Genomic DNA, 24,331 nt, shown 5'->3' on the forward strand with positions numbered 1-24,331 from the left:
ATTGGTCTTCTAGTTTAACAGAAAGCGTACTGTGTGCTTTTAAAAAGACTCAAATCTTTTAAGATGCTTCCAGTCCTAAATGATGTTATCCTGTCGGGGCCAAGAAGCTTACAGGATCAGTGCCCAGTGTTGTCAAACTAACACCCCAGATTCCCTGTCAGAGTTGATCTTGCTCTGATAATATTACCAGCGCACGATTTGCCTTTCTAAAGCACATCATTCTTTGACTGTGACTTTTTTTTTTTTTTTTGGTGTGTTTTTCAAAGGCAAGAAAATACCAGTCGGAGGCATATCTATGACGGCAGGGAAACAAAGGTGCCATTGGTGAAAGATTCTAAAGGGGCTGAAGAGAGACTAAGAGCCTGTTCTGGGCTGGTTACTGAACCTGGCATTGTCGCTGATGGAGGCACAAACACATCCCAGGTCCAAGTCTCTTGGATGCAGGGGGCATCTCCCGGCACAAGGTCCGCAGCTGCAGGCCTGGTTCTGAGCATGACACTGTATCTTCCCAACGCAGTTGCTAAATTCATGGTCACTCACCCCCCTAAGAACCTTAGAATGTCTCATTGAGGACAAGCAGGAAAGGTCCATGTGAGAATGACGTTTATTAGGGATGACAAAGGCCAGGGGAAACAAGGTGAAAAGCTAGACGTTTTTTTTCACGGAATCTCAGAGGCAAGTCATAAATCCATCTTTATTTCCTTCGCCTTTTCCAGGGAGGCCAGAATCTACTCGATTTTTTTTTTCTATGCCTTTAAAATTTTAGTTGCTTATTCATGGTGGATTTTAAAGAAAATAATGGGTGTCATCACCTTACTGTGAAGCAGCTAAGTTACAAAGAGAGAGAAACACAAATGGAACCAAACAATGTGTGGAGAGAATTTCTTATTTTATAGATAGGACTTTCTTCTCTGGTTTTTAACTTTCCCCATCCTAAGTTAAAGTGTTAATCAGCATTGGAGGTATCTTCTGATCGAAACAGGGGAACTGTACTTATTAAGAAGGCATTATTTAACAACTTGTCATTCAAGAAGAATGCTGAAGCTTGTAATAATAAAAACGATGTCCAAACACATAAAAAAAAGAAAAACACATATTCTCCCCAAGTTACAGACTATTATGGTTGTTTCTCAAATCTTGGTGTGGGAAAGTTTTCAGGGGTGTTTTATAAGATAAGAGTGAACCACCCCTCCTCCCTCCCAATCCTGCCCCTCCCCAGGATTAATTCATATCTCATGGCAACGCGAGGTCCTTTGTATTATTCGAGGTCCTTTGTATTATTCGGGGGTGAGCTTTCTATTCGCAATGTGAGGGAAGATGAAGAACAAGTGGTCCTACCTTGAGTAGTTAGTGGTGTGTGAGGGTAGGGCTGTGGGGGAGGGGAAGAAAGGATAACCGGGTGGCAAGAAAAGACGCCTCTTTAGGCCAACAGGAGCAAAGTAGCCGGGCTTTCTGCCCAAAGACATCATTTCCTGATGGCTAGTCCAACAAGCCGAAATAGGGAAAGCAATGGCTTTCCTATATGTTAGAAAGTATTTTTAAAAGAAGGCACGAGGTCTAACTTTAGTTGAGCTGTACTTCTTTCTTTTAATAGCACAAATCGGATAACGGGCCGAAACCGGTTTGGCTCAGCGGTAGAGCGTTTGGTCTGCGGACTGAAAGGTCCCAGGTTCGATTCCGGCCAAGGGCATGTACATTGGTTGCGGGCACATCCCCGGTGGGGGGTGTGCAAAAGGCAGCTGGTCGATGTGTCTCTGTCATCGATGTTTCTAGCTCTCTATCTCTCTCCCTTCCTCTCTGTAAGAAAATCAATAAAATATATATTTTTTAAAAAACAAAAAAAACAAACAAAAAACAAATCGGATAACGGGCCACAGCCGCAGCAGCAGCAGCAAATACATGCTCTCCTGCTTCCCAGGCCTTTATATCGGGTGCACCCCATGCTCCGAGCCCCGCAGAACCTGCTGCCAGCTGGCCGGACTTTCTGCAAGATGGCTCCTCCACAATGACAAGCCCAAGGCTCCGCTGTGGGTGCCACCTACGCGACCCGATCGGAGGCGGCCAGTGAGCCTCAGCCCCCCTGGACACGGACACGAAGCGGGGCTGGGCCCGAGGGGCGAACCCAGAAGTGATGCTTTGCTGACTCCCTGGACCCCGGACTTCCTTCACCCCTCTCCTCCCAGGCCAGTCCCTTCGGCTTTTCGTCTTGCCCTGGAAGAGAAAAGCAGCCTGGCCGCATCTCCTCTCCGGTCCCCGGGCGAGCACCGCCGCAAACCCCGCAACTGCAGAGCCGCCGCGCCCGGCCAGCGGGGGAGGCCGCGGGGCCGCGCCTCCCGCCTCCCGCGCCGCCACCGAGTCCGGGTCCGAGGCCGCAGCCGCCGGCGCTCCCGGGGAGCCGGAGCCGGAGCCAGCGCGCGGGTGTGCGGGCCGCAGAGGTCCTGCGGGCGGAAGTGCGGCAGCGGTGTGGGCGGAGGTGCGGGCCGGGCCCGGGTCGGACCCCGCGGGGACGGCCGCCTCCCCGCGCCCGCCGCGCGCCCGCCGGCCCTTCTCTGGCGCTGAGCGCGCCCCGGAGGACGGGGTCGCCGCTCGGGGGCAGCGCGACTGAGCCCGGCGCCCGGGCCCAGGAGGAGGGGCTGCCTCGCCACCCAGATCGGCCGGGCGAGCGCAGGCGGGAGCAGCGGCCCTTGGCAGGCCTCCGCCTCCTCCTCCTCCTCCCCCTTCCCCCGTTCCTCCTCTGGCGCCAGCCCCCGGCGCGCCCAGCCGGAACCCGGCGAGCGCGGGGCGGAGGAGAGGCGAGCGCGCAGAGCTGGCGGGCCCCGCCGCGGCCCCCGCGGCCATGTCGGCCGAGGAGATGGTGCAGATCCGCCTGGAGGACCGCTGCTACCCGGTGAGCAAGAGGAAGCTCATCGAGCAGAGCGACTACTTTCGCGCGCTCTACCGCTCCGGCATGCGCGAGGCCCTGCGCGCCGAGGCGGGCGGCCCCGAGGTGCAGCAGCTGCGCGGCCTGAGCGCGCCGGGCCTGCGCCTGGTGCTGGACTTCATCAACGCCGGCGGCGCCCGCGAGGGCTGCTGGCTGCTGGGCCCGCGGGGGGACCAGGGCGGCGGCGGCGCGGCCGACGAGGAGGACCTGGACGAGGCGGGCCTGCTGTCCGAGCTGGTGGAGGCGGCCTCCTTCCTGCAGGTCACGTCGCTGCTGCAGCTGCTGCTGTCCCAGGTGCGGCTCACCAACTGCCTGGAGCTGTACCGCCTGGCGCAGGTGTACGGGCTGCCCGACCTGCAGGAGGCCTGCCTGCGCTTCATGGTGGTCCACTTCCACGAGGTGCTGTGCAAGCCCCAGTTCCACCTCCTGGGCTCCCCCGCGCAGGCCCCCGGGGACGTCAGCCTGAAGCAGAGGCTGAGGGAGGCCCGGATGACGGGGACGCCCGTCCTCGTGGCCCTGGGGGATTTCCTGGGGGGGCCCTTGGCCCCGCACCCCTACCAGGGGGAGCCCCCGTCCATGCTCAGGTACGAGGAGATGACGGAGCGTTGGTTCCCGCTGGCCAACAACCTTCCTCCCGACCTGGTGAACGTCCGGGGCTACGGGTCTGCCATCCTGGACAACTACCTCTTCATCGTGGGCGGCTACAGGATCACCAGCCAGGAGATCTCCGCCGCGCACTCCTACAACCCCAGCACCAACGAGTGGCTCCAGGTGGCCTCCATGAACCAGAAGAGGTAAGCTCCCACCCAGCAGGGCGCTGCTGCCTCCCCTTCCATTCCCTGAATATTTGCTGGGCGGTCACAGGAGGCTGTGCTGAGGTGGGAGGTGGATTCTGGCAAAGCTCCCAAGGAACTGAGACCTTTAAAGGAAGAAGAGGCCCCAAGGAAGTCTACAGGCTGAGTGGTTTCCTTGCAGGTATTGTGTCTGTAGGCCAGTTGCATCCTTGGACTAGATCCCAGTGGGGAAAGCATCTTAGCTTCCTAAGATGCTTACAACGGTCCTTTAATTTTGCTTTTATTTTTACCTTATTTTATTTTATTTTATTTTATTTTATTTTATTTTATTTTATTTTTTAGGCTCTGATCATGGTGACACATTGGGCAGTAACCCATAACGCCGACTTTGGGGGATTGTCTGTTGATGTTGTCAGTGACTTTTGAGCCTCCCACACTGGAGCACCAATCTGTGATCAGGAGATGATATTTGGATTGTATTACTATTACCTGTATAGGATTGTCTTTCTTATTTTGTATCCTCTATCTGGCATCTCACCTCTTCCCCAGATGGCCATCGTTATTGACCCAAAGCTTGAGTCTGGAAGTGGTCGCCTACCCTATTAGAATATTCCCATCCACCCCAACCTTCTCCCTTCCCATCCTGCAAAACCCTCCCAATATGAACTTGGGTGACTTGGACAAAGGAAGAGAAAAGGTGGGAGGGTAGAGAAAGGAGTCAGGAAAGGAATAGGAAAACAGGAGCAAAGCAGATACAGGAAGAGGTGGTAGGAAATAAAGATGGTAGGGCCCAAGACGACCCAGAGCTGTTCAGAAGTGGGGGAAGAATCAATGGAACCCAAGAAAGGACAAGAATACAAGAATGCTCTTTTCTTCTGGTCCACCTGTATCCATCTCCGGCACCCCCATGTTTCCTGCCCTGATGTGAGGAGCAAGGAGTCAGGGGACTCCCCACTTGTCAAAGGAAGTCTGAACAGGGATGGGGAAGCCATTATACATGTTTACTTCACTTGAGGGCTGGGCCAGGCCATGGGGAACACTAGCTTTATTTCTACTCTAGTGTAAAGTTTGTTTTGGTAAATGTTCCTTTTTCTTTTTCAATATATTTTATTGGCTTTTTTTTTTTTTACAGAGAGGAAGAGATAGAGGGATAGAGAGTTAGAAACATCGATGAGAGAGAATCATCAATCAGCTGCCTAGTGGGGATGTGCCCGCAACCAAGGTACATGCCCATGGCCAGAATCAAACCTGGGACCCTTCAGTCCCCAGGCCGATGCTCTATCCACTGAGCCAAACCAGTTTTGGTAGTGTTCCTTTTTTCTAATGATGAAAACTACTATGTAGTTATTCTAGAAAGTTGGAGAAAGGAAAATGGTAAAGACGCAGAAAGGCTATCACTGCTACTCCCGCCTTCCTAGAGGCAACCGCCATCCATATACAGGTTAGCATATTTTCTTCCAGCCCCTTTTTAGTGTGTTATTTATACCGCTAAGATGACTTCATATTTAAAATTTGATGTCAGGAATATTATTACTATTATTTCTTTAAAAGATATTGGTTTCAGAGAGGAAGGGAGAGAAACATCAACAATGAAGGAGGATCATTGATTGGCTATCTCCGATATGCCCTCCATTAGGTATAGAGTCAGGAACCTGGGCCTGTGCTCTGACCAGGAATTGAACCGTGACCTCCTGGTTCATAGGTCAGTGCTCAACCACTGAGCCACTCCAGTTGGACAAGAATATTATTTTTAAACAAATTCTAGGAGCTTTACTTAAAGCAACAAAGAAACGTTCAGTGGTTATGAGTGATGCTCAGACTAGGGTGTAAGGCCCAGCAGGTTGTCTGTCATCTCGACACACGTGTCTTCTGCTGTGTCAACTGGTGCTCAGCACGCCTCCATTGCTCCACAACTCTCTCACTAAACCTCATGAAATTCTTTTCTTTCTTAAATTTTTTAAAAAATATATTTTATTGATTTTACACAGAGAGGAATTGAGAGGGACAGAGAGTTAGAAACGTCGATGAGAGAGAAACATTGACCAGCCGCCTCTTGCACACCCCCCACAGGGGATGTGCCCGCAACCAAGGTACATGCCCTTGACCGGAATCGAACCCGGGACGTTTCAGTCCACAGGCTGACGCTCTATCCACTGAGCCAAACCGGTCCCGGCGATGAAATTCTTTTCTTTCTTGACAAATCTTTGGTAGTCACCAAGGAATATTCTTTCTGTCCTCTTTGAAAAAAAAAAAAAAAGTATTTGAGTAATGCCTGAATTCATGCTTAGAAAAATTGCAAATGACATGAAAAATTATAGAGTAAAACATGTCTATCTATAGTAGGGGTGTCGAACTCAATCAGAGAAGGGGCCAAAATCTAAAATCCAGCCTTAATCGCGGGCCGAATGGTTTACTGAACAGTCATAAACTGTCATTGTGATGGAAACGCAGCGGAGTGCAGTGATGACAGCGCGGTGCGGGCCACATTGCAAGGCCTGGCGGGACGGATTTGGCCCGCGGGCCTTGTGTTTGACACATGTGATCTATAGACATACTTATATATTTTTAATACACATCAATACTTATAAATTATAAATGTACTAGAGGCCCAGTACAGGAAGATTCGTGCAAGAATGGCCCTTCCGTCCGCTGGCTGCCGGCACTGCCTTCGCTCAGGTGGAGCCGCCTTCCTGCCTTCCCACGCTGCCCAGAGGCCCGAGCGGCTGGGGCGTTGCAGAACGCCTGCGTCGTTGCCATGTTGACGACACAAGCGTCCCACCCCCAGCCACTCAGCGTCTGTGTATGCAAGTTAATCTGCTTTCTTTGTTGGATTAATTTGTATATTCCTGATTTGTGGGTGAGCGTTGCGAAGGTATGGTCAATTTGCATCTTTCTCTTTTATTAGTGTAGTTTTTTCTATAAATACATTGATAGTGGTTAATAGGGGAAAATGATATACATGGGGGGTGTACCTATAACCTACATGTATATTTTTACTCAAATTGATAGTTATGCTGATTATTATAGCACTTGATGTTTCCACTTAACATTACTGTGGCTGACAGTTTTTTCTACATCAACAAACAGACCCTCCTCCCCTCCCCCCCAGCCATGTTAATGGCTATGTAGTATTTCAGCCCGTGGATGTACCATAATGTAATTAATCTCTCCCTTATTCATGAGCATTTAGATCACTTCCATTTGCCAATTATAAACAATGCTATATTGAACATCTAGGCATATGTGAGTTTCTACATGGCAAATTCCTGGAAACCTGGTGTGAATGTCTCTGATTGAGAGACTATTCTTTTCATACGATTATCAGCCATTTGCATACTTTTGTAAGTGGCCTTTGCTAATTTTTTTTTAATTGGCTTGTTTATCTTTTTCATATTTATTTTGTTATGTTTATATATGTAGATATTAGTCTCTTGTCTTTTATCATAAGGTTCACAAATGCCTGAAGTGACCATGGATGTAAAGTCAATGAGTAGAGGTGGGATAAACCTCTGAGAGCTGCTGCCCCACCACAAGAGGGCTCCACCTCTCAGCCACAGCTGGCTACAGTATTGCCAAATGGAAGTGAAAAATGGTGTTGCCAGATGTGTAAATATCCTGACTTTTTAAAATGTTGGCAGCTTACTCCATTTAAAAAAACAAATAAGTCAACAATAACAAGAAAAACTTTGCAGACCCAACCAAGTGCAGGCTCTAGTTTTGGGCTTAAAGTTTTTAGTGTATTCTTTTCTTTTTAAAAAATACATTTTTATTAATTTCAGAGAGGAAAGGAGGAGAGAGAGATAGAAACATCAGTGATGAGAGAAAATCATTGATTGGCTGCCTCCTGCACATCCCCTCCTGGGGATCAAGCCCAAAACATGTGGCCTTGATTGGAATTGAACCTGGGACCCTTCAGTTCACAGGCCAACACTGTATCCACTCAGCCAAACCAGCCAGGGCTAAAGTACATTCTTATATAAAGATATTTAAAATGTTTTGCAGTAAAATTTGTTATGTGTTCTTTGAGCTTTCTATCTTATGTAGGAAAGGATTCTACAAACTAAAAATATATAAATATTCATCTATCTCATGATCTATTTTTTTATTTTGCCTTTTTACACTTAGATCTGAATCTGTTTGGGATTTATTTTTATTTAAGGTATAGTGTGAGGTTTTAACACGTTTTCTAAATATCCCAGAGGCCTTAATCCTTCACACTATGATTTGCAAAACCAGTTGTCATATGCTAATGTTCTTGTTTTTAAATCGGCAGTTCTGCTATTCCTGCATCAATAACACATTTTTAAAATTATGGTAGTTTGATAATCTATGGTGTGGGCAAAAAATAGGTTTATAGTTGTGAGTGACATTCTTTTGTGTTAAGAAAGCTATTATAATAATCATAACCAGCATATCTTTTTCCATACAAATAACTGTAAACCTACTTTTGTCCACCCTCTCCTTATCTTATTTTTTTGTCTAGTATGACAAAGCCTCCTTTGTTCTGTTTTGTTTTATTTTAATTCTCTTGGCTGCTTCTTGCATATCTTCAGATAAGCTTTGTAGTCTGCTTGTCAAGTCCTGTTGGGATTTTGATTAGGATTATGTAGCATTAGATTAATTTGGAGGAGGATTCACAGCTTTATAATATTTTTCCAGCTTGAAAAATGGTTTCTTTGTCCAGGAATTATTTAGGTCTTTTGGTCCTTCATGAAAAGTTTCTTTTATTATATTTGTAGCATCTGTATTTTTCCTACAGAGATACTTTTTTAAGTGATATTTTCTAGTTGGTTATGGATGCCTTATTGGAATGTGTACCCTTCTTTCTCTCCTTCAACTTTGACTCAGATCTGACATACTGTCAACCAAGAGTCCCTTCCTGAATTCTCAATTGGGTTCAAACTCTGTGTTCTTCCAGCACAATCCCACTTTGCATTGAAATTTTTTTTGTTTATGTTTGTCTCTCTCTCTCTTCCAAAGGAGTCTAATTACTTATTCAACACTTATATATTCCTACTGTTAAGATGGTGTCCAAAAAATAATAGATGTGTGCAACTCATGGTTTGTTGAATTGTGGCATAGATTTTTATGTTACTGTAATAAAAGCCAATGTATAATTTGATAGTCATTTAAAATGTAACATTTTAATGAACAGTTTAATCTTACAACAGTCACTATACTTATTTAGAATAGCTGAACAAATATGTAACACTTAATTGAGTATTTAGTCTGTGCTACCATGTTTCCCCGAAAATAAGACATCCTCCGAAAATAAGACCTAGCGTATGGAAAGATAAGACATCCCCTGAAAATAAGACCTAGCGCAACTTGGGGAGAAAAAATTAATATAAGACACTGTCTTATTTTCGGGGAAACAGGGTAGTTACTGTTCCTCCTACTTTACATGTATTATCTCACTTATTCTTCACAAGGGCTATATTAGGCAGGTTCCCATTTCATGGAAGCAGAAACTAAGGCACCTGAAGTTAAGTAGATTGCTCAAAGTATCTACTAGGAATAGTAACAAAAATGGAAGTACCTATTGAATACGTACTATTTAGACAGCTTTTTAGTTATTTAGTACTATTTAAATAACTATTTAGGTAGCTTACAAGTTACAGCAGTGATCATCTTCATTCAGATTTTAAAAATTTCCTTTTAAAAAGTATTTTCTTCCAAGAAACGGAGCATAGGTATTTTATGGCGCTGTGCTGCTTCTCAGAATTTTATCCTGTGTGCTTCAGATTCACCACAGCCTTTATATCCAGTATTTTTCTTGTCACCATTGGATAAACAACAAGGAGGACCCAGTTACTGGCTGCAGGAATTTATAATTGATGAGACAAGTATAAATGAAGCCCACTTGTTTCTGGCTAATGCATCCAACACAAGTTTTCAGAAACACTGCAGGGAACTCAGAACCTTGAGTAAAAATGGCAGGTTTTACACAGCATTTCTGTTCGCTTTTTGACTCATGGCTTGTGGGACGGATCTGTACTGTTTTACTTTGACCAGAGGTCAAATGCAGAGCAGCCTGCTTTCCCCAGGCCCTGAACAGGGCCACCATTCCAGATTCTTCTTTTCTTTTTTTTTAAAATATATTTTATTGATTTTGTACAGAGAGGAAGGGAGAGAGATAGAGAGTTATAAACATCGATGAGAGAGAGTCATCGATCAGCTGCCTCTTGCACACCCCCTACTGGGGATATGCCCGCAACCAAGGTACATGCCCTTGACGGGAATCGAACCCGGGACCCTTCAGTCCCCAAGCCGACGCTCTATCCATTGAGCCAAACCGGTTTTGGCCATCCCAGATTCTTAATGAAGGACAGCCAAGAACCCTAGGCTTAGGAGATTTTATAAAGCCCTTCGCACCCTGGAGAGCATTGTGCTGTATGACCAGCAGCAGATACAACAATAAATGGTCAGGGCTGTGCCCACACACTTGAAAATGGCAGTGAGTTCCCATCACTCTTTGAGAGGATGCTCTGAAGCCCAGGTGAGCAATACTGCCCCTTGGTCTGAATGTGGATTTGATCTTGGGCATTGTTGGGACATAGCTCTTCACATGTAAAAGCTTGTGCGCTCACAAAATTGCTTGCTTCCCCTCCCCACCACGTTAATTAGTGATAACTTGCAGAAGCTGGCATTGTGGCCAGGGTCAGTTTATTAATTTCTCTATTTCCAAAGTTGCCTAAGGTGACCAGACATCCCGCTTTTGGCGGGACAGTCCCGATTTTTTGTTAAAAATTGTTAAAAATTGAGACTGTCCCTCCAAAAGCAGGATGTCTGGTCACCTTACTCTGAGTCTAGTCCCTTCCGTTGTCCTGCACTTTTGCTGTGAAATTGGAGTTGGGTGTGTCCTGATCGGCGTGTGACCACAGCAAGGCTGGGAGAGAGACTGAAGAGTCTCCTGGCAGAGGTGGTGTCAGAGTTGTCAGCCTTAGCTGTCCCCTGCCCTCTGAGCCAAAGTTTAGTATTTTAGAGCATTTCTAGAGTCCTGGAGCCATCAGGAGATTTTGTACTCTGGTTAATGTTCAGTGCAGCCTGAGAGTAGTGGGAAATCAAGCAAGCTATGTGCCTATTCACCCCTCACCCCCCCCCCCCCCCCCAATATAATTTTGGCCAATAGTTTAAATTGCTTTGTGCACTGACGTTTCTCAGATGGTTATAGGTAGGAACCATGACTGATTCTGTTTCCTAACCTCTCCCCTCTCTTCTTCCTGGTCCCCGGGGGAAGCTAATACATAAAGAAGTGGCAGAAAGTTGGCAGCAGAAGGGGAGAGACGAGGCAGAAGGATCCGGAGGGTTCAGAGACTATACAGTCCGCTTCTGAATGGCTCAGAAAGGACCTTGGCATTTCACTCTGATTTTCACTGTAACAGTAACATGCAATTCATAGCAGTGAATTGAGCTGGTACTCTGGGCAGCATATTGTGATCACTGCTTACTGTGGTCACAGCTTTTAGATGTCAATTCCTATTTCATGCCCACAGCATCTCTGTGAGTTAGGTATTGTTATTGGTCCCATTTCCTCAAAGGGGAAACTGAGGCCAATTGAATTCAGCTAACTTGCATGTTAGTCACAGGGCTAGTACTCTATGCCACTCTGCCTCCCTATAGTTGTATACAGCTATCAATCATTGATATTTGTGCGCTGGTGTTTATCATGATTTATATAACTTAGCTTTCAAGGATATTCTTTTGAAAAAGAATATGTTTTTTATTGATGTTAGAGAGAGAGAGGAAAGAAGAGGGAGATAGAAACATTGGTGAGAGAGAACATTGATCGGGTACCTCCTGGGGATCGAGCCCACAACCTAGGCATAAATGTCCTTACTGGAATTGACCCAGCTACCTCTCAGTGCATGGGACAGTGCTCAATCCACGGAGCCACACTAGCCAGGGCTAGCTTTTAAGGATTTAAAGAGCTTTGTATTTCTTCTGAGTGACGTAGAAATTAAATCATTGAATTTTTCTTACTTTTTTTTTTTTTTCCTGTTTACTATAACTAAGTGAAGTATGTAGCTCCAACAAATTACCTGGTTTTAAAAATTCTTTTTGCCTCCTGAATCAGGGATCAATATTAAGAAAAATACTGCAGAGGCCATAATTTTAAAATAATTGATAGCTTGAATTTGTACCTTTACCATTTAGGAAATGAAGAATAGAAGAACTATTTTTTTTTAAAAAATTGGAACTATTTTCAGAAAATCGGTAAATGACAAGAATTTATGAATAAGAGAGCACCTTGTGCAGAATACCAGAGTGCATCACAGCCAATAACAGTTGTATTAATAGCTGACCAATGAGAAACCGACCCTCCTGAAGTGGACAAACTCAGGCGTAGGACTTGCAGAAAAGCATTTCCTCTAAGTGACCTGTTTCTGCAGGTGTGACGACGCTTTTCAACCCTAACCACGTGCAATATTGTGCTCTTCTTATCCCCATTTCACAGGTGGAGAAACTGAGGCCCAATGACATGTCCATGGTCACATAGCTGTTGAGCAGTGGAGCCGAGATTTACCTGTACAAGCCTAGGCTCAGACCCCTTAGCAGTAGGCCTCTTCATTAGGAGGTCTGTTTTGGGGTGGCAGTTTCATCTGGACACAAATTCATTGTAGAAAAAATGTTCCCCTTCAAGTGAATTCGAGCATGTTGGGGTCTGGAGAGATAGCATTTGCTTTTAACTGCCTATTCATTCAGCCTCAAAAAGAAGCCCTTTGCATGTTTGCTCAGGACAAATGATGCTGCTTGGGTGAATACTCAGAACTGTTTTGATCTGACAAAATTTACTATCTGTGTACCTAACGCGGAGCAAAAACAAATTGTGGGCTGGTTGAAATTTAGTGCTTATTTACAAGCTTTATTTCCCTTGGTTCCCCAAATTTGCACGCAGAGAGAGGGCATCATGGTCAGATTTTAAGGACCATTGGCAGCAGGAAAAGTAAGCAACATGAATCAGGGACCCCCCAGTAGTTGCCGCCTCTGTGAGGTCTGTTGGCATGAAACATGGAATGGCTGGCTGGGTTTAATAGACAGTATGGGCTTCTTGATGAAGAGGACTCTATTCACTCTCTGATTTGAAAAGCAAAACTAAATCTTACTTAGGTATAAACATTACAAGCGCTTTAAGAAATCTCAGTTTTTTAGTAGGTGGCTATCACTCACAGATGTCCCGAGTCCTAGTGCATTAGTGTTTATCAAACACCTTTAGGTCCGGCATGCTCCCTGGTGCACTGTGCTTCTTTGTTTACCCTCTTATATTCTTCGCTCCTGTGAAGCCTCTGTCCCCTTCTTTCTTTGGATATTGTTACTTTTGAAGAAATTATTGTTTTGTTGTTAGACGTGGCCTCTAAATTCACCTGGTCTAGTCTCTTTATTTCATACAAGAGACCCAGTATTAGTGCATGGGTAGGGTCCCTAGTGGCTGCTGGCTGGGGCCTCCCTTCCCTGGCTGCCAGCTGCCAGCCGAGGTCTTAGTTCATTCTGCACCGCCCCCTGGTGGTCAGCGCATGTCACAGCAAGTGATCAAACTCCCAGTCTTTTGAACTCCCGAGGGGACACTTTGCATATTAGGCTTTTATATATATAGATACTAGAAAATGGAGAAACTATAATGCTAGTATCTTATCTCGGTGTAGTATTTTCTGATCAATTGTTTGCTCTAATTGTTTTGACTACTCTGTGCTGGATATTACCCCTAAGCTAGAGAGGAGGAAGTGAAGGGTTGGGCCCCAGTCAGGTAGCTGGTTATCAGCAGAGCTGGGACTCAAACCTGGTGTTCCGATTTCCACCCCAGGTCTTTCTGTTGCATCATGCTGCTGCTCATACTATTGTGAACTCGAGACAGTAGACTGGCCCAGCGTTTCCAAATGTTTCTTCTTCCCCGTACTGAAGCCTATGAGCAGCGTTTAATTCTCTTACTGAATAGGGGGCTTGAAATCAGTGTATTTCTCTTTTTAAAAATAATTTCACGCTATGATAGGTGAGCACTTGTTGATAGAAGTATTTGTTAACATGTGTAAGTACCCTAAGAATGCTGGATCAAAATAGTTTTAATCAGTTCAGTGCTTACCTGCCCACCTTACCTGTTTTGAAGCACCATATAAGATATCCTCCTGTGGAGGAGGAAGGAACAGCAATCTCTTTGGTGTGCTCCTGGCAAGGGGGTCTCTGAATCGCCCTTCAGCAAACACACTTTGCATACCCCTGTCTGTGTAAGCAGTGCTGGTGACTACCCCAGATGGAGCCTACCCACGTAGTAGGAAAACTGAGGTAAACATTCTGAGTAGAAAGACAAGGGTGTGGAGTGGGTGCTTTTCTCCCTTAACACTTGGTCTTGCTCCTGAAAAGAAGGTTTAGTAAACAGAGTTTAGTAAACAGGGTAACTTTGGTTCTGGTGTAAGGCTGAGCAAGATCAGTTCTTGTTATATTGAATGCTTACCTTCAGTTGCTGAAGTTTGGAGACTGCACCATTCTTGTAGCCTTCTGGGGACCAGCGTGAGATTTGAGATGCCCTTTGGCCATTCCTCTGTCCCAGGCAGGATGTCACCCAACATGAACAGCGGGTTTCCGCCTGCCGTCTGACACGTTCCCCGCTCTGCTTCGGCAGTTCCTGCCGTCGTCTTATTTCTTTAAAACAAGTTCATGCCAGGAGAACTGGCTTTGTGAACCCTTGTGTTCTGTCTTTCAGGTCTAACTTCAAACTTGTGGCCGTTAATTATAAACTCTACGCCATCGGCGGGCAGGTCGTGTCCAATGTCGAGTGTTACAATCCCGAGCAGGATGCGTGGAATTTTGTCGCGCCCTTACCCAATCCTCTGGCTGAGTTCTCTGCGTGCGAGTGCAAGGGGAAAATCTATGTCATTGGAGGATATACGACCAAAGGTAAGTGAAGGGGCCACGTAAGTGGTCCTCTCCTATGTCAGCTTTGCAGGCAGCCGGGGAAGGGCAGAGGCTGCCAGAGGAAACACTCCGGCGTACACAAGTGCGATCGTGTGCATGACGTCCTGTGTACTCACACCTCCAGGAGGAAGCGGGTCCTGTGTGACAGGGTGGTTTGGACAGGAGGGGCCTTTGATGCCTCTGAACGGGGTAGGGAGAACGGTGAAGAAAATGTGTATTTCTGCTCTGGAAAGCTGGCCGTATAGTTTGTCATCTTATGACTTGGCTGGGACATTCCCATCCTTTCCACCAACACACATGAATCTCCCTCTCCCCCCCCCCCCCCCCATGCAACACTATGGAATCAGTGCCAGGCAGCTTTGCAGAGATTTGTTATCATTTGCTCCCTTCCTGAGCACAAGCATAGGAGCTGCAGATCCTGAAACGCAGCTCTCCGCTGTTGCTTACACATGTAGGAGGAGCAAGAGACAGTTCTTTTCTGACTGGCGGGTGGGAGGTGGTTCTGCTATTTATTAAACTGTGCATATGTGTTTTCCACATTGTTGGTGGGCATTTGATGGTTCATCAGTTTGGAGATAAAAATTCCTCCAGCAGGTTTTATACGGCTCTTCGTAGCAGGAGGCCTCTCACAGGCTTTATTGGCAGGACACGGCCTGGCTGTGGGGAGAAAGGCAATGGCGGGCCACCAGGAGGAGGTGCCCTTCCTTTGATCTCTCGCCTCCCCCATAAAGCTGTTGTTTCCAAGGAGATTTATTTCTTCATTTGCTCTGTCTGACTGTAGAATGTCCAGAATTTTCAGAAAAGGAGTAACTGGACTACTAGGACGTTGGGCCACATTGGAGTCGCAGGGACCACTTTGTTTGACAGGGTGAGATAACCTGTCACTTCTCTGTGGTGTGACATGGGCAGGACAGGCCTGGGGGAGTGATGCTGGTGGCTCATGAAGCTGTAGGCGTCCACATGTAACTTAGTACAGGACAGAAGTCCACGTGCTGATACAGGCACAGGGGACAAACATTCTTTTCACCATAACCAACTGCGTCTTGTTTTGGAGATTGATGTTAGAGGAAGAAGTTGAACGAAAGGTGTTTTATGAGGATCTGATTCACTTTTTAAAAAATTATCATTAATTCTTCTTAGAGCGAACTCTAAACAGATGCTTTGGTGGGGAGGCTGGTGGGTGCTGTTTTAGTTTCCTGTGGCTGATTTAACCAGGGACCATAAACGTGTATCCTGAAACAGCAGAAATGTGTTTTCTCTCATAGTTCTGGAGACCAGAAGTCTTAAATCAAGGTATCGGTAGGGTCTCGCTCCCTCAGAAGGCTCTAGAGGAGAATCCTTCCTTTCTTTTTAGTATGTTTTGATTGATATTAAAAAGAGAGAGAGAAAGAGGGAGTGAAACATGTGAGAGGATGTGAGAGAGAAACATGGACTGGTTGCCTCTCAGATGCACCCCAACCAGGGGTCAAACCCACAACCTGGGTCTAGGCTCTGATCAGGACTCCAGCTGGTGAATTTTTGGTGGAACATGGGATGGTGCTCCAACCCACTGAGCCATCGGCCAGGGCGAAAATCCTTTCTTGCTGCTTCCAGCCCTGTTTCAAGAACACGTTTCTCCTTGAATTCAGAGCACACCTGAGTCATCCAGGATGACCTGCAAGGACCCTTTCTCCAAAAAAGGTCCCATTCCAAGGTTCTGGGGGTTGGGAGGTGGACGTATCTTTTTGAGGGCCACCATGCAGCTCACTCACTACCAGCGGTGTGTTTGCCTGCACATTTAAGAGGCAGTGACAAAGAGCACTGCAGGGGAAACAGTGAGCTTCCCACTCCACCCAGGTTTTTATCCTGTTCCACCCAGGAGCTATTCCCAGTGTCCCTCCCTAGTGACTCTCCACTGAAGATACCATGTTTCTCCGAAAATAAAGACACCCTCCGAAAATAAGACCTACTTACAGGTTTCCTTCTGAGTGAAATATAAGGCATCCCCCCAAAAATAAGGCCCCCCCCCCAGGATAAACATGAGAGATTTGGTCCACTGATTCTAAAGAAATGGAGTCACAAGAAATTCACCAGGAAATTCAGGAATTGGATTGTTAGGATGATGTTCCAGAAGATGATGACATGATTGTCATTGAATAAATGAGTAAATTCTTGATACTGTAGGATTCACAGTTTGTCTGGTTTGTGTTGACAACTACCGTACTACCGTACCGTATACAGGTAATAAATTTCCTTTATTTTCATTTAACAATAAATGTGTACCATATTCTTCTTCATGGAAAAATAAGACATCCCCTGAAAATAAGACCTAGGGCATCTTTGGGAGCAAAAATTAATATAAGACATTGTCTTATTTTCAGGGAAACCAGGTAATTACCAGCTTCCCTTTACAAATAATGGGGGAAGGGTGAATCCTAGCACTCAATCCTTTTCTCTTTTTCTTTGTCTTTTGTTAATCCTCACCCAAGGATATTTTCCTTTTGATTTTTTAAGAGAGTGGGAGGGAGAGGGAGAGACAGAGAAAGAGAAGCATCGATGTGAGAGAGACCTATCCATTGGCTGCCTCCGCATGCGCTCCCTGACCATGGCCAAGGATCGAGCCAACCACTGAGGTACCTGCCCTTGACCGGAATTGAACCGGAGACCCTTCAGTCCACGGGCCAGTGCTGTATCCACTGAGCCAAACTGGCTAGGGCTCAATTCTTTCATCTTCCACATTGGTGTTCAGGTTGCAGTGGCCAACTTTATGTGCTTAAGTAAACCGTAGCCTCTTGAGAATTCCTGTGTGCGCATACGTACCCCCGTGTCTGTGTCTTTTCTCCGAAGACAGTAAGTACAGCTAGTCACTCGTGAACATTTCCAAGAATTCTGCCTCCCCTCTGGCTGTTGTAACACAGCGTGCGCCCGGCGGGCTGTCCTGCGCACACAGACCTCCGGGCCTCCCTCCCGAGCGGGAGCTGTGAAGCCTGGCAGGCCGCACCGTGACCCAGAGTGCCCTGCTGGGAGATGGCCCAGTTTTTCCGTGACCCTGGCTGAGCCAGTGTTCCTTAGATCTGACCTGGAAAACCCCGGCTTGTGTGTTTTCTAGTTTCAAAAGCCATGGCGAATGTACCCTTTTTCCCTCGGGCCACCCACTGTGATTCCTGTCCCAGGTTCCCCAAGCCAAAGGCCCATGATGGGATGGTGAGGCGAGGTGGATGGAGGGATGTTTGTGTAAGCGCTGAAAACGAGTTTTCTAAGATGAGAGGGCAGGGCCGTCCCTTGTACGCTGAAGCTGCCCTCTCCACTGGTTAGCCTTTTCCCAGCATTTCCTAACAGTTCTTTGTACATAAAACAAACCATAATTGTTATGAAAAACACACACACACAAAATACACACACAAACGCTCTGGACTTCAAATTGGGTTCTCAGCCTGCTGACTTCATTAGGTGAGACTTTCAAAACTCAGAAAAGTTATAGTTCATGATTTTTATGATAGTTATTTGACTATTATAATTCTTGGGCAGGCACTAAAGACTTAAAAAAAATTCATTCGAAAGTAGCAGTAACTACTAAAGGGAAGAAGGGTAATTAGTTAAACGTCAGAATCAACTCTGCATGTAAAAGAGAAAAGGTCATTCCTCCAACTCAAAACCACCTCCTCATGGTCTGAGCCTTGTTGGGTGAGGAGAGAAAACATTTACAGGAGACCTGGAAGGACCTTCCGACCTGGAACTGAGAAAGACTGATGCTTCACCAGAATAAGTCCTTCATTCATGCCGTGGGAAGCCAAGTTACTAAGGAGCACTTTCTGATAGATCAGCAACCAAGCTTCCCGGGGCTGATTCCTAGATTGAGCTTTGTCACAAAAGCTGCAATTAAAAAAAAATATTGGGGGGTTGGGGGGCGGGGTTAGTGTGGGTGGGAAACAGGAGGACAGTTCCCTTAAGCTATAGCAGTTCTGAAACCCCTGCAGGTCTGGGCTGGTCTCCTCTCCATCCCCTCTGGGCCCCCTGTGCAGGCACTTGTCTTGGCACCGGACCTCGTGGTGGAGCTCTTTAACTGTTGCCCTGTGGCGGGTCCTTCTGGCTCAGGTAGAAGCGCAGCTCCCACTGCTCCCACTTTCGCAGCCGTGGGAATGCTGTCCACTTGTGCGTACTGTCAGTTCCCCCGCTGAGCTGTCTTACACTGATAGATTGTGTTGTTTTTTTAAAGCACAGCACACAGCCCTGGCTGGCTTGGCTCAGTGGATGGAGCGGTAGCCTGCGGACTGAAGGGTCCCAGTTTCAATTCTAGACAAGGGCACATGCCCAGGTTGTGCGCTTGATCCCCAGTAGGGGGCGTGCAAGAGGCAGCCAATCAATGATTCCCTCTCATCATTGATGTTTCTAGCTCTCTCTACCTCTCCCTTCCTCTCTGAAATCAATAAAAATATACTTTAAAAAAATAATAAAATAAAATAAAACACAACACACGAGAAGTTCATTCTTTCTGATAACTCGGCACTTCCCTCTCTCCCCTCGTGAGGCTAAAATAGTCTATTTATTCTTTCCTAGAGGAGAAAAGGAAAAAGGAAAAGAAAAATGAAACCAGATATATATTATTATTTGTTATTATTATAATTTTAATCCTCAGTTGAGGACATGTTTAGAGAGGGGAAGGAAGAGAGCGAGATCAGTGTGAGAAACATTGATCGGTTGCCTTCTGTAGGCTCCCCAACTGGGGATCATACCCACAGCCCAGGTTTGTATCCTGACTAGAAATCCAGCCAGCAACTTTTCAATGAACGGAAGGATGCTCAACCACCTGAGCCTCTCTGGTAGGGCAAAACTAAATATTTTACATGTCACACGCATTTTTAAAAAGAGAGCAGGCAGTGCTTCCCCTTCATTCAGAGTAATGTCAGAGCCAGCAGTCTCTTCCACTGCCTGATGTTATCCACACCATGGCTGTCTCCTGGGAAATGGGCCAGGGAAGGGAAGGGCCTTTGTCAGTGTGTCTCTGTGTTAAGAGTTGGGAAGTAGAATGGCCAGTGATTCTAAGGTTTGACAGCCAGAGGTGAGACTTGCATTTCTCCTGACATTTTCTGTCCTTTTGACAGCCTGTAGGAAACCTGCTCACTTGTCTGGTTTTGTGGAATCCATTGTCAAGAATAGATCGCTGGGGGCTCAGCCGGTCTGTATTACATAGTCAGTAGTCTGTAGGTATTGATGACGCTTCTGAGGCTCCGATTCTCCTTACATTGATTGGCTTGGTGGTTCTAAAAGGTGTAAGGGCCCGGCTGCCGTGGTTCCGTGGATCGACCTTTGAACCAGGAAGTCATGACACTTGCCTGGGTTACAGGCTCAATCCCCAGTATGGGGTGTACAGGAGGCAGTCGATCCATGATTCTCTTTCATCATTAATGTTTCTATCTCTCCCTCTTCCTTCCTCTCTGAAGCCAATAAAAAAAAATATATATATATTAAAAAATCCAACATGCTTCTGTCAAAGAATCAGAAGATAGACGTAAAAAAAGAAGTGTCTTTAAAAGTAAATAAATAAATAAATAAATAAAAAGTGTGAGGGTGTCAGGGAGCAGGGGACCTGCCCAGATCACAACTTCTCACCTCGCTGGTCTCACTGATTCTGAGAACATCCCAGGGCGGGGACGTGTGTGCATGCGAAGTGAGTGGGGACGATTCTAAACGGATCTCCTCCCAGCCATTGACAAAACTGTGTTTCCAGCCTCTGCTTGCCTCTGTGCACCAGGTTATCGGGGGGGGGGGGGGGGGGAGGTCGGTGATACACAGCCTGGGCAGCTGGTGGTGGTAACTCGTGGCCGTGTCAGATTTGGCCTCTCTTTTCTCGTTTCAGACCGGAACATGAACATTCTGCAGTACTGCCCCTCCGCCGACATCTGGACCCTCTTTGAAACGTGCGACGTCCACATCCGCAAGCAGCAGATGGTGTCGGTGGAGGAGACCATCTACATCGTGGGGGGCTGTCTCCACGAACTGGGGCCCAACCGGAGGAGCAGCCAGAGCGAGGACATGCTCACCGTGCAGTCCTACAACACTGTCACCCGGCAGTGGCTCTACCTCAAGGAGAACACGTCCAAGTCGGGCCTCAACTTGACTTGCGCGCTGCACAACGACGGCATCTACATCATGAGCAGGGACGTGACCCTGTCCACCAGCCTGGAGCATCGCGTGTTCCTCAAGTACAACATCTTCGCCGACAGCTGGGAAGCATTCAGGCGTTTTCCAGCCTTTGGACACAACCTGCTGGTGTCCTCTCTTTATCTGCCCAATAAAACGGAAACATGACTGAAGCGGCTTAGCAGTTACAAGAAGCCTGGTTCAAGACAAAAAATGAGACTAGGGCTCCATTTCCAGGGAGGCTGACTTCATAGGTCACATAGACAACAGCTGTAAATAAGCTTACTTGAACTAATTACTTGAAAACTTGTGGAGAAAGAGAGACCAACACTATTATTTTTTTAATTATTTGGTTTTTAAATTATGGGAGCAAACCCATGACCATGTTTTCATCCAGCTAGGATAACCGTGAGCCAGTGACTAAAACTGATCATTGAAAAGAAGATGCATTGTGTTTGCTTCGTAAAGGGCCAAAGTCAGTAATTGGTGAGAATGGTAAAGATGATTTTAAAATCTGTTTCATTTCAGTCACTTGAAATATCCTAATACCGTAAGTGAGAGTGTTTTTTTGTTGTTATTGTTGTTTATTAATTTACTTGACAAACAGTTGTATTAACACTATAGTTTCCACCTTTCCCCCAATTATAACCATGCATATAATGTTCAGATACCTTATTTGCACACTACCTTCCAGGAAACATACAGTGATGGAACTCTACAGTGAAGCCTTGCAAGCCTCCAAAACTTGCATAAAAACGTCCTCAGTGCTTTTTCCAGTCTTATTTTGCAATTATAAAATGCTGAGTAAATAGGCAGATATAAGCCCTTATTTCATTTATGTGGCAGGTAGCAGATATATGGCCAGAGAAGTTGCATTGCTTATTGAATAGAGGATATATTATTTAGAAGGATGCATCCATATATTGATATATTTTAAAGTGGAGTCGTAAATTCAGAGGGGAAGAAAGCACCCAATAAGAAAAATAACCACCTTTTAAGAGTTACTTTGATTGAATGTATTTGACTTAGTTCTTTCTTTTTAAGACTAAAAAAATAATAATAATAACCTTATCCTATTTAGACCAAGCATCTTTCTAATTTACTTTTAGCCTTTGAATTCACGCTTTGCTTTGGTGGGGTAGGGTGAGGGAAGCTGTGAACGGCTTGCGCTGGAGAGCGGGGACGAGGCTCCGACAGAGGCGGTGTGGCAGCTGGGGCTATTTCTGAAGTTGGGTAAGGAGCTCTACTTGATTGTTCAATCCTAGGGAGCCCAGTTCAAGCAGTTGCGTGTTTTTAATAAGTCAGTTAACAGTGGATAAAAGCTTCTGCCCATCATAGATCAGCATTTCTTAAAAAAGACACACATACTTACAGGAAATTTGTTTTGATTGGAAAACACTTTCTGAACTTCTCTGATCTTTTGTAACGGAACCAGGTCAGCGGTGCACTGGATTCCACCCTAACATTCCAGTTAGCGCGCCTCCCTCCAGGAGAGCTGGCAGGAAAGCGGACAGGGTCATGCAAGCTCATCACCGCAGATGCTTCCCACGTGCAGACGGGGTCTCGGGAGCCGCTGCTTCAACAGTGCCTGTCTTCCAGGGCTCACTCCAGGGTGTCTACAGTCGTGGCCGCCTGGCATATTTAAAATGAGGGTCTGGCTGTAAAAACTATTTGCACAACTTTTCAGGAACACTGCTAGGTAAAGTGAGGTAAGCCTTTATTGTGGAGACAGATCTTTGTATCTTGTCACCAACTAGTCCTATGATAGAACACCCCTCAGTACTCAGAAATCTATTTAAGGGTTTCTAAGCCATATCCGTTTATTCTCAAATATGTAGCCTTTTATTTTTTTGCGCTGAAATCTTCCTGGGAATGGTACTTTAACACTAGGTTTATATTACTTTATATTCATTATAGAATTGAATTTCTAGTGACCTATAATTTTATTACATGTATTTTAAAAAATATAATTTATTTTAGATAGTGTTAACTTCTGTTGCTACAGAGCTTAACTTGTTAAGGCTTGACATTTTGCATTTAGAAGATTCTGGCCAGTTGAATTAGTTCTAGATGAGCAATTGGATATTAGCTTGTAAATATTATATGAACAATGTTAGTCCTGCCAACTAGTTCCCTTCCTGATTACATTCTTTGGGTCCGTTTTCCTAATTCCAACAACTAGATTCTTGGCCCAAGGGAAGGCATACTCTAATCCACAAAGCTCTTTTTATAAATCAGGTTTGCTTTGTATGTACATGTGCCCCCCCCCCTTTCTCTCTCTCACTGTCTCTCTCTCTCTCTCTCTCTTTCTCTCACTGTGTGTGTGTGTGTGTGTGTGTGTGTGTGTGTGTGTGTGTGTAGGCTGGGATATTATAATTCTCTCTAAGATATGCTGACTTTTCATAAGGTTTTGTTGCTCTGGACTGCCAGCAGTGTGTGCAAGGTGGAATGTCCAATAGGAATGGACCAGTGGATTGGGACACCCTCCTTCCTGCAGTGCACATGAGCTGTGTTGATATTTTGAGGGTCATTTTAATTTAGCTCTGTTTCCGTGTTGGGGCCAAGGTTCCAGTGAAGATTACCTATGTGAAAACTGATGTTGCTTTGAAAATCTCCCCTCACCTCCAGGATTTTGCTCTTTGATATTATCCCTTGGTTTTCTTCCTTTCTCTAAAGGCATTTTCTTTTCTGAGATACTTTTTTTAAAATATATATTTTATTGATTTTTTTACAGAGAGGAAGAGAGGATAGAGAGTCAGAAACATCAATGAGAGAGAAACATTGATCAGCTGCCTCTTGCACCCCCCCCCCCCCTACTGGGGATGTGCCCGCAACCAAGGTACATGCCCTTGACCGGAATTGAACCTGATACCTTTCAGTCTGCAGGCCGACGCTCTATCCACTGAGCCAAACCGGTTTCGGCTCTGAGATCCTTTTTGTGGAGTGCTAACCTCCCATTATGGAGAGGGGGTTCCTGGGAGGCTCCCCATGGTGGCCACCCTGCGAGAAGCCCCCTTGTTCACTGAGAAGGGTCTGAATGGCAGCGTAAGTCCTGAGCCTGAGCGTGGACTGGTAGAGAGAGGGGCGTTACTGGTTCTTTCTGTCATTCTTTCTGGCTCTCTTTTCAACACCTTTAGTTTCAGAGGCTTCTCTCTTTCGTGTTCTTTGAAAGTTTTTGGGGTGAATGGGTGAGAGTTGGTTATTTCAACAGTGTTGGTTCAGTCATAACCATGAAGTACTGAGAAGGTTATGGATACTAGAAGGAAACAAGCAGATAAAGATTGCGCCTGAATACCAAAGAGAGTTGTAACTCTGCCATTTATTTTGGAACCCAAATCTCAAGTAATTCCAAATGCCTTAGATATCAATTAAAGTCATACTGAGATAGACAAATCTCAAGCAAACGATCAAGAAAATAATGCTTGTTCTCTTTCAGTAAACGCTCACTCACTGAGCACTGTGGATGCTGTGTTTTCAAGTTTCCAGGTAAAGGCGTGACTCTGCCTGCTGCGGCATAGGTAGTTGGAGGAGCAAGGCCTTGGCCTTTCTGGTCAGCCAGCGTGCAGTGAGCAATGGTTTAGAGCAGAGC

General features: G+C 45.9%; 1 protein-coding gene and 2 long non-coding RNA genes across 3 annotated transcripts; 2 read left to right on the top strand and 1 right to left on the bottom strand.

Moving 5' to 3' along the window:
- Window positions 1-332: 332 nt before the first annotated feature.
- On the bottom strand, window positions 333-21,068 carry LOC123653168. The gene is made up of 3 exons (XR_006742813.1): window positions 20,990-21,068; window positions 12,540-12,549; window positions 333-343 (listed from the first exon to the last, which is right to left on the bottom strand). It is a non-coding gene; the product is annotated as an uncharacterized LOC123653168 (long non-coding RNA).
- KLHL42 (kelch like family member 42) lies at window positions 2,372-23,441 on the top strand. Its single transcript, XM_036454989.2, has 3 exons — window positions 2,372-3,714; window positions 14,411-14,604; window positions 20,459-23,441. The coding sequence occupies exons 1-3, from the start codon at window positions 2,837-2,839 to the stop codon at window positions 20,908-20,910; spliced, it is 1,524 nt and encodes a 507-aa protein (XP_036310882.1). The 5' UTR covers window positions 2,372-2,836; the 3' UTR covers window positions 20,911-23,441.
- LOC118728477 lies at window positions 7,298-8,834 on the top strand. Its single transcript, XR_004990907.1, has 3 exons — window positions 7,298-7,308; window positions 7,951-7,952; window positions 8,346-8,834. It is a non-coding gene; the product is annotated as an uncharacterized LOC118728477 (long non-coding RNA).
- Window positions 23,442-24,331: the final 890 nt, after the last annotated feature.

This window comes from Pipistrellus kuhlii, unplaced genomic scaffold (genome assembly GCF_014108245.1).
Source record: "Pipistrellus kuhlii isolate mPipKuh1 unplaced genomic scaffold, mPipKuh1.p scaffold_m20_p_3, whole genome shotgun sequence".
Taxonomy (NCBI): Eukaryota; Metazoa; Chordata; class Mammalia; order Chiroptera; family Vespertilionidae; genus Pipistrellus; species Pipistrellus kuhlii.

What these genes read in the sequence shown, in the direction of transcription:
- KLHL42 (XM_036454989.2), top strand. Translation starts at nt 2,837, where the DNA reads ATGTCGGCCGAGGAGATGGTGCAGATCCGCCTGGAGGACCGCTGCTAC. An exon ending in GCCTCCATGAACCAGAAGAG is followed by an intron (nt 3,715 to 14,410) that starts GTAAGCTCCCAC and finishes TCTGTCTTTCAG; the next exon opens with GTCTAACTTCAAACTTGTGG. An exon ending in TGGAGGATATACGACCAAAG is followed by an intron (nt 14,605 to 20,458) that starts GTAAGTGAAGGG and finishes TTCTCGTTTCAG; the next exon opens with ACCGGAACATGAACATTCTG.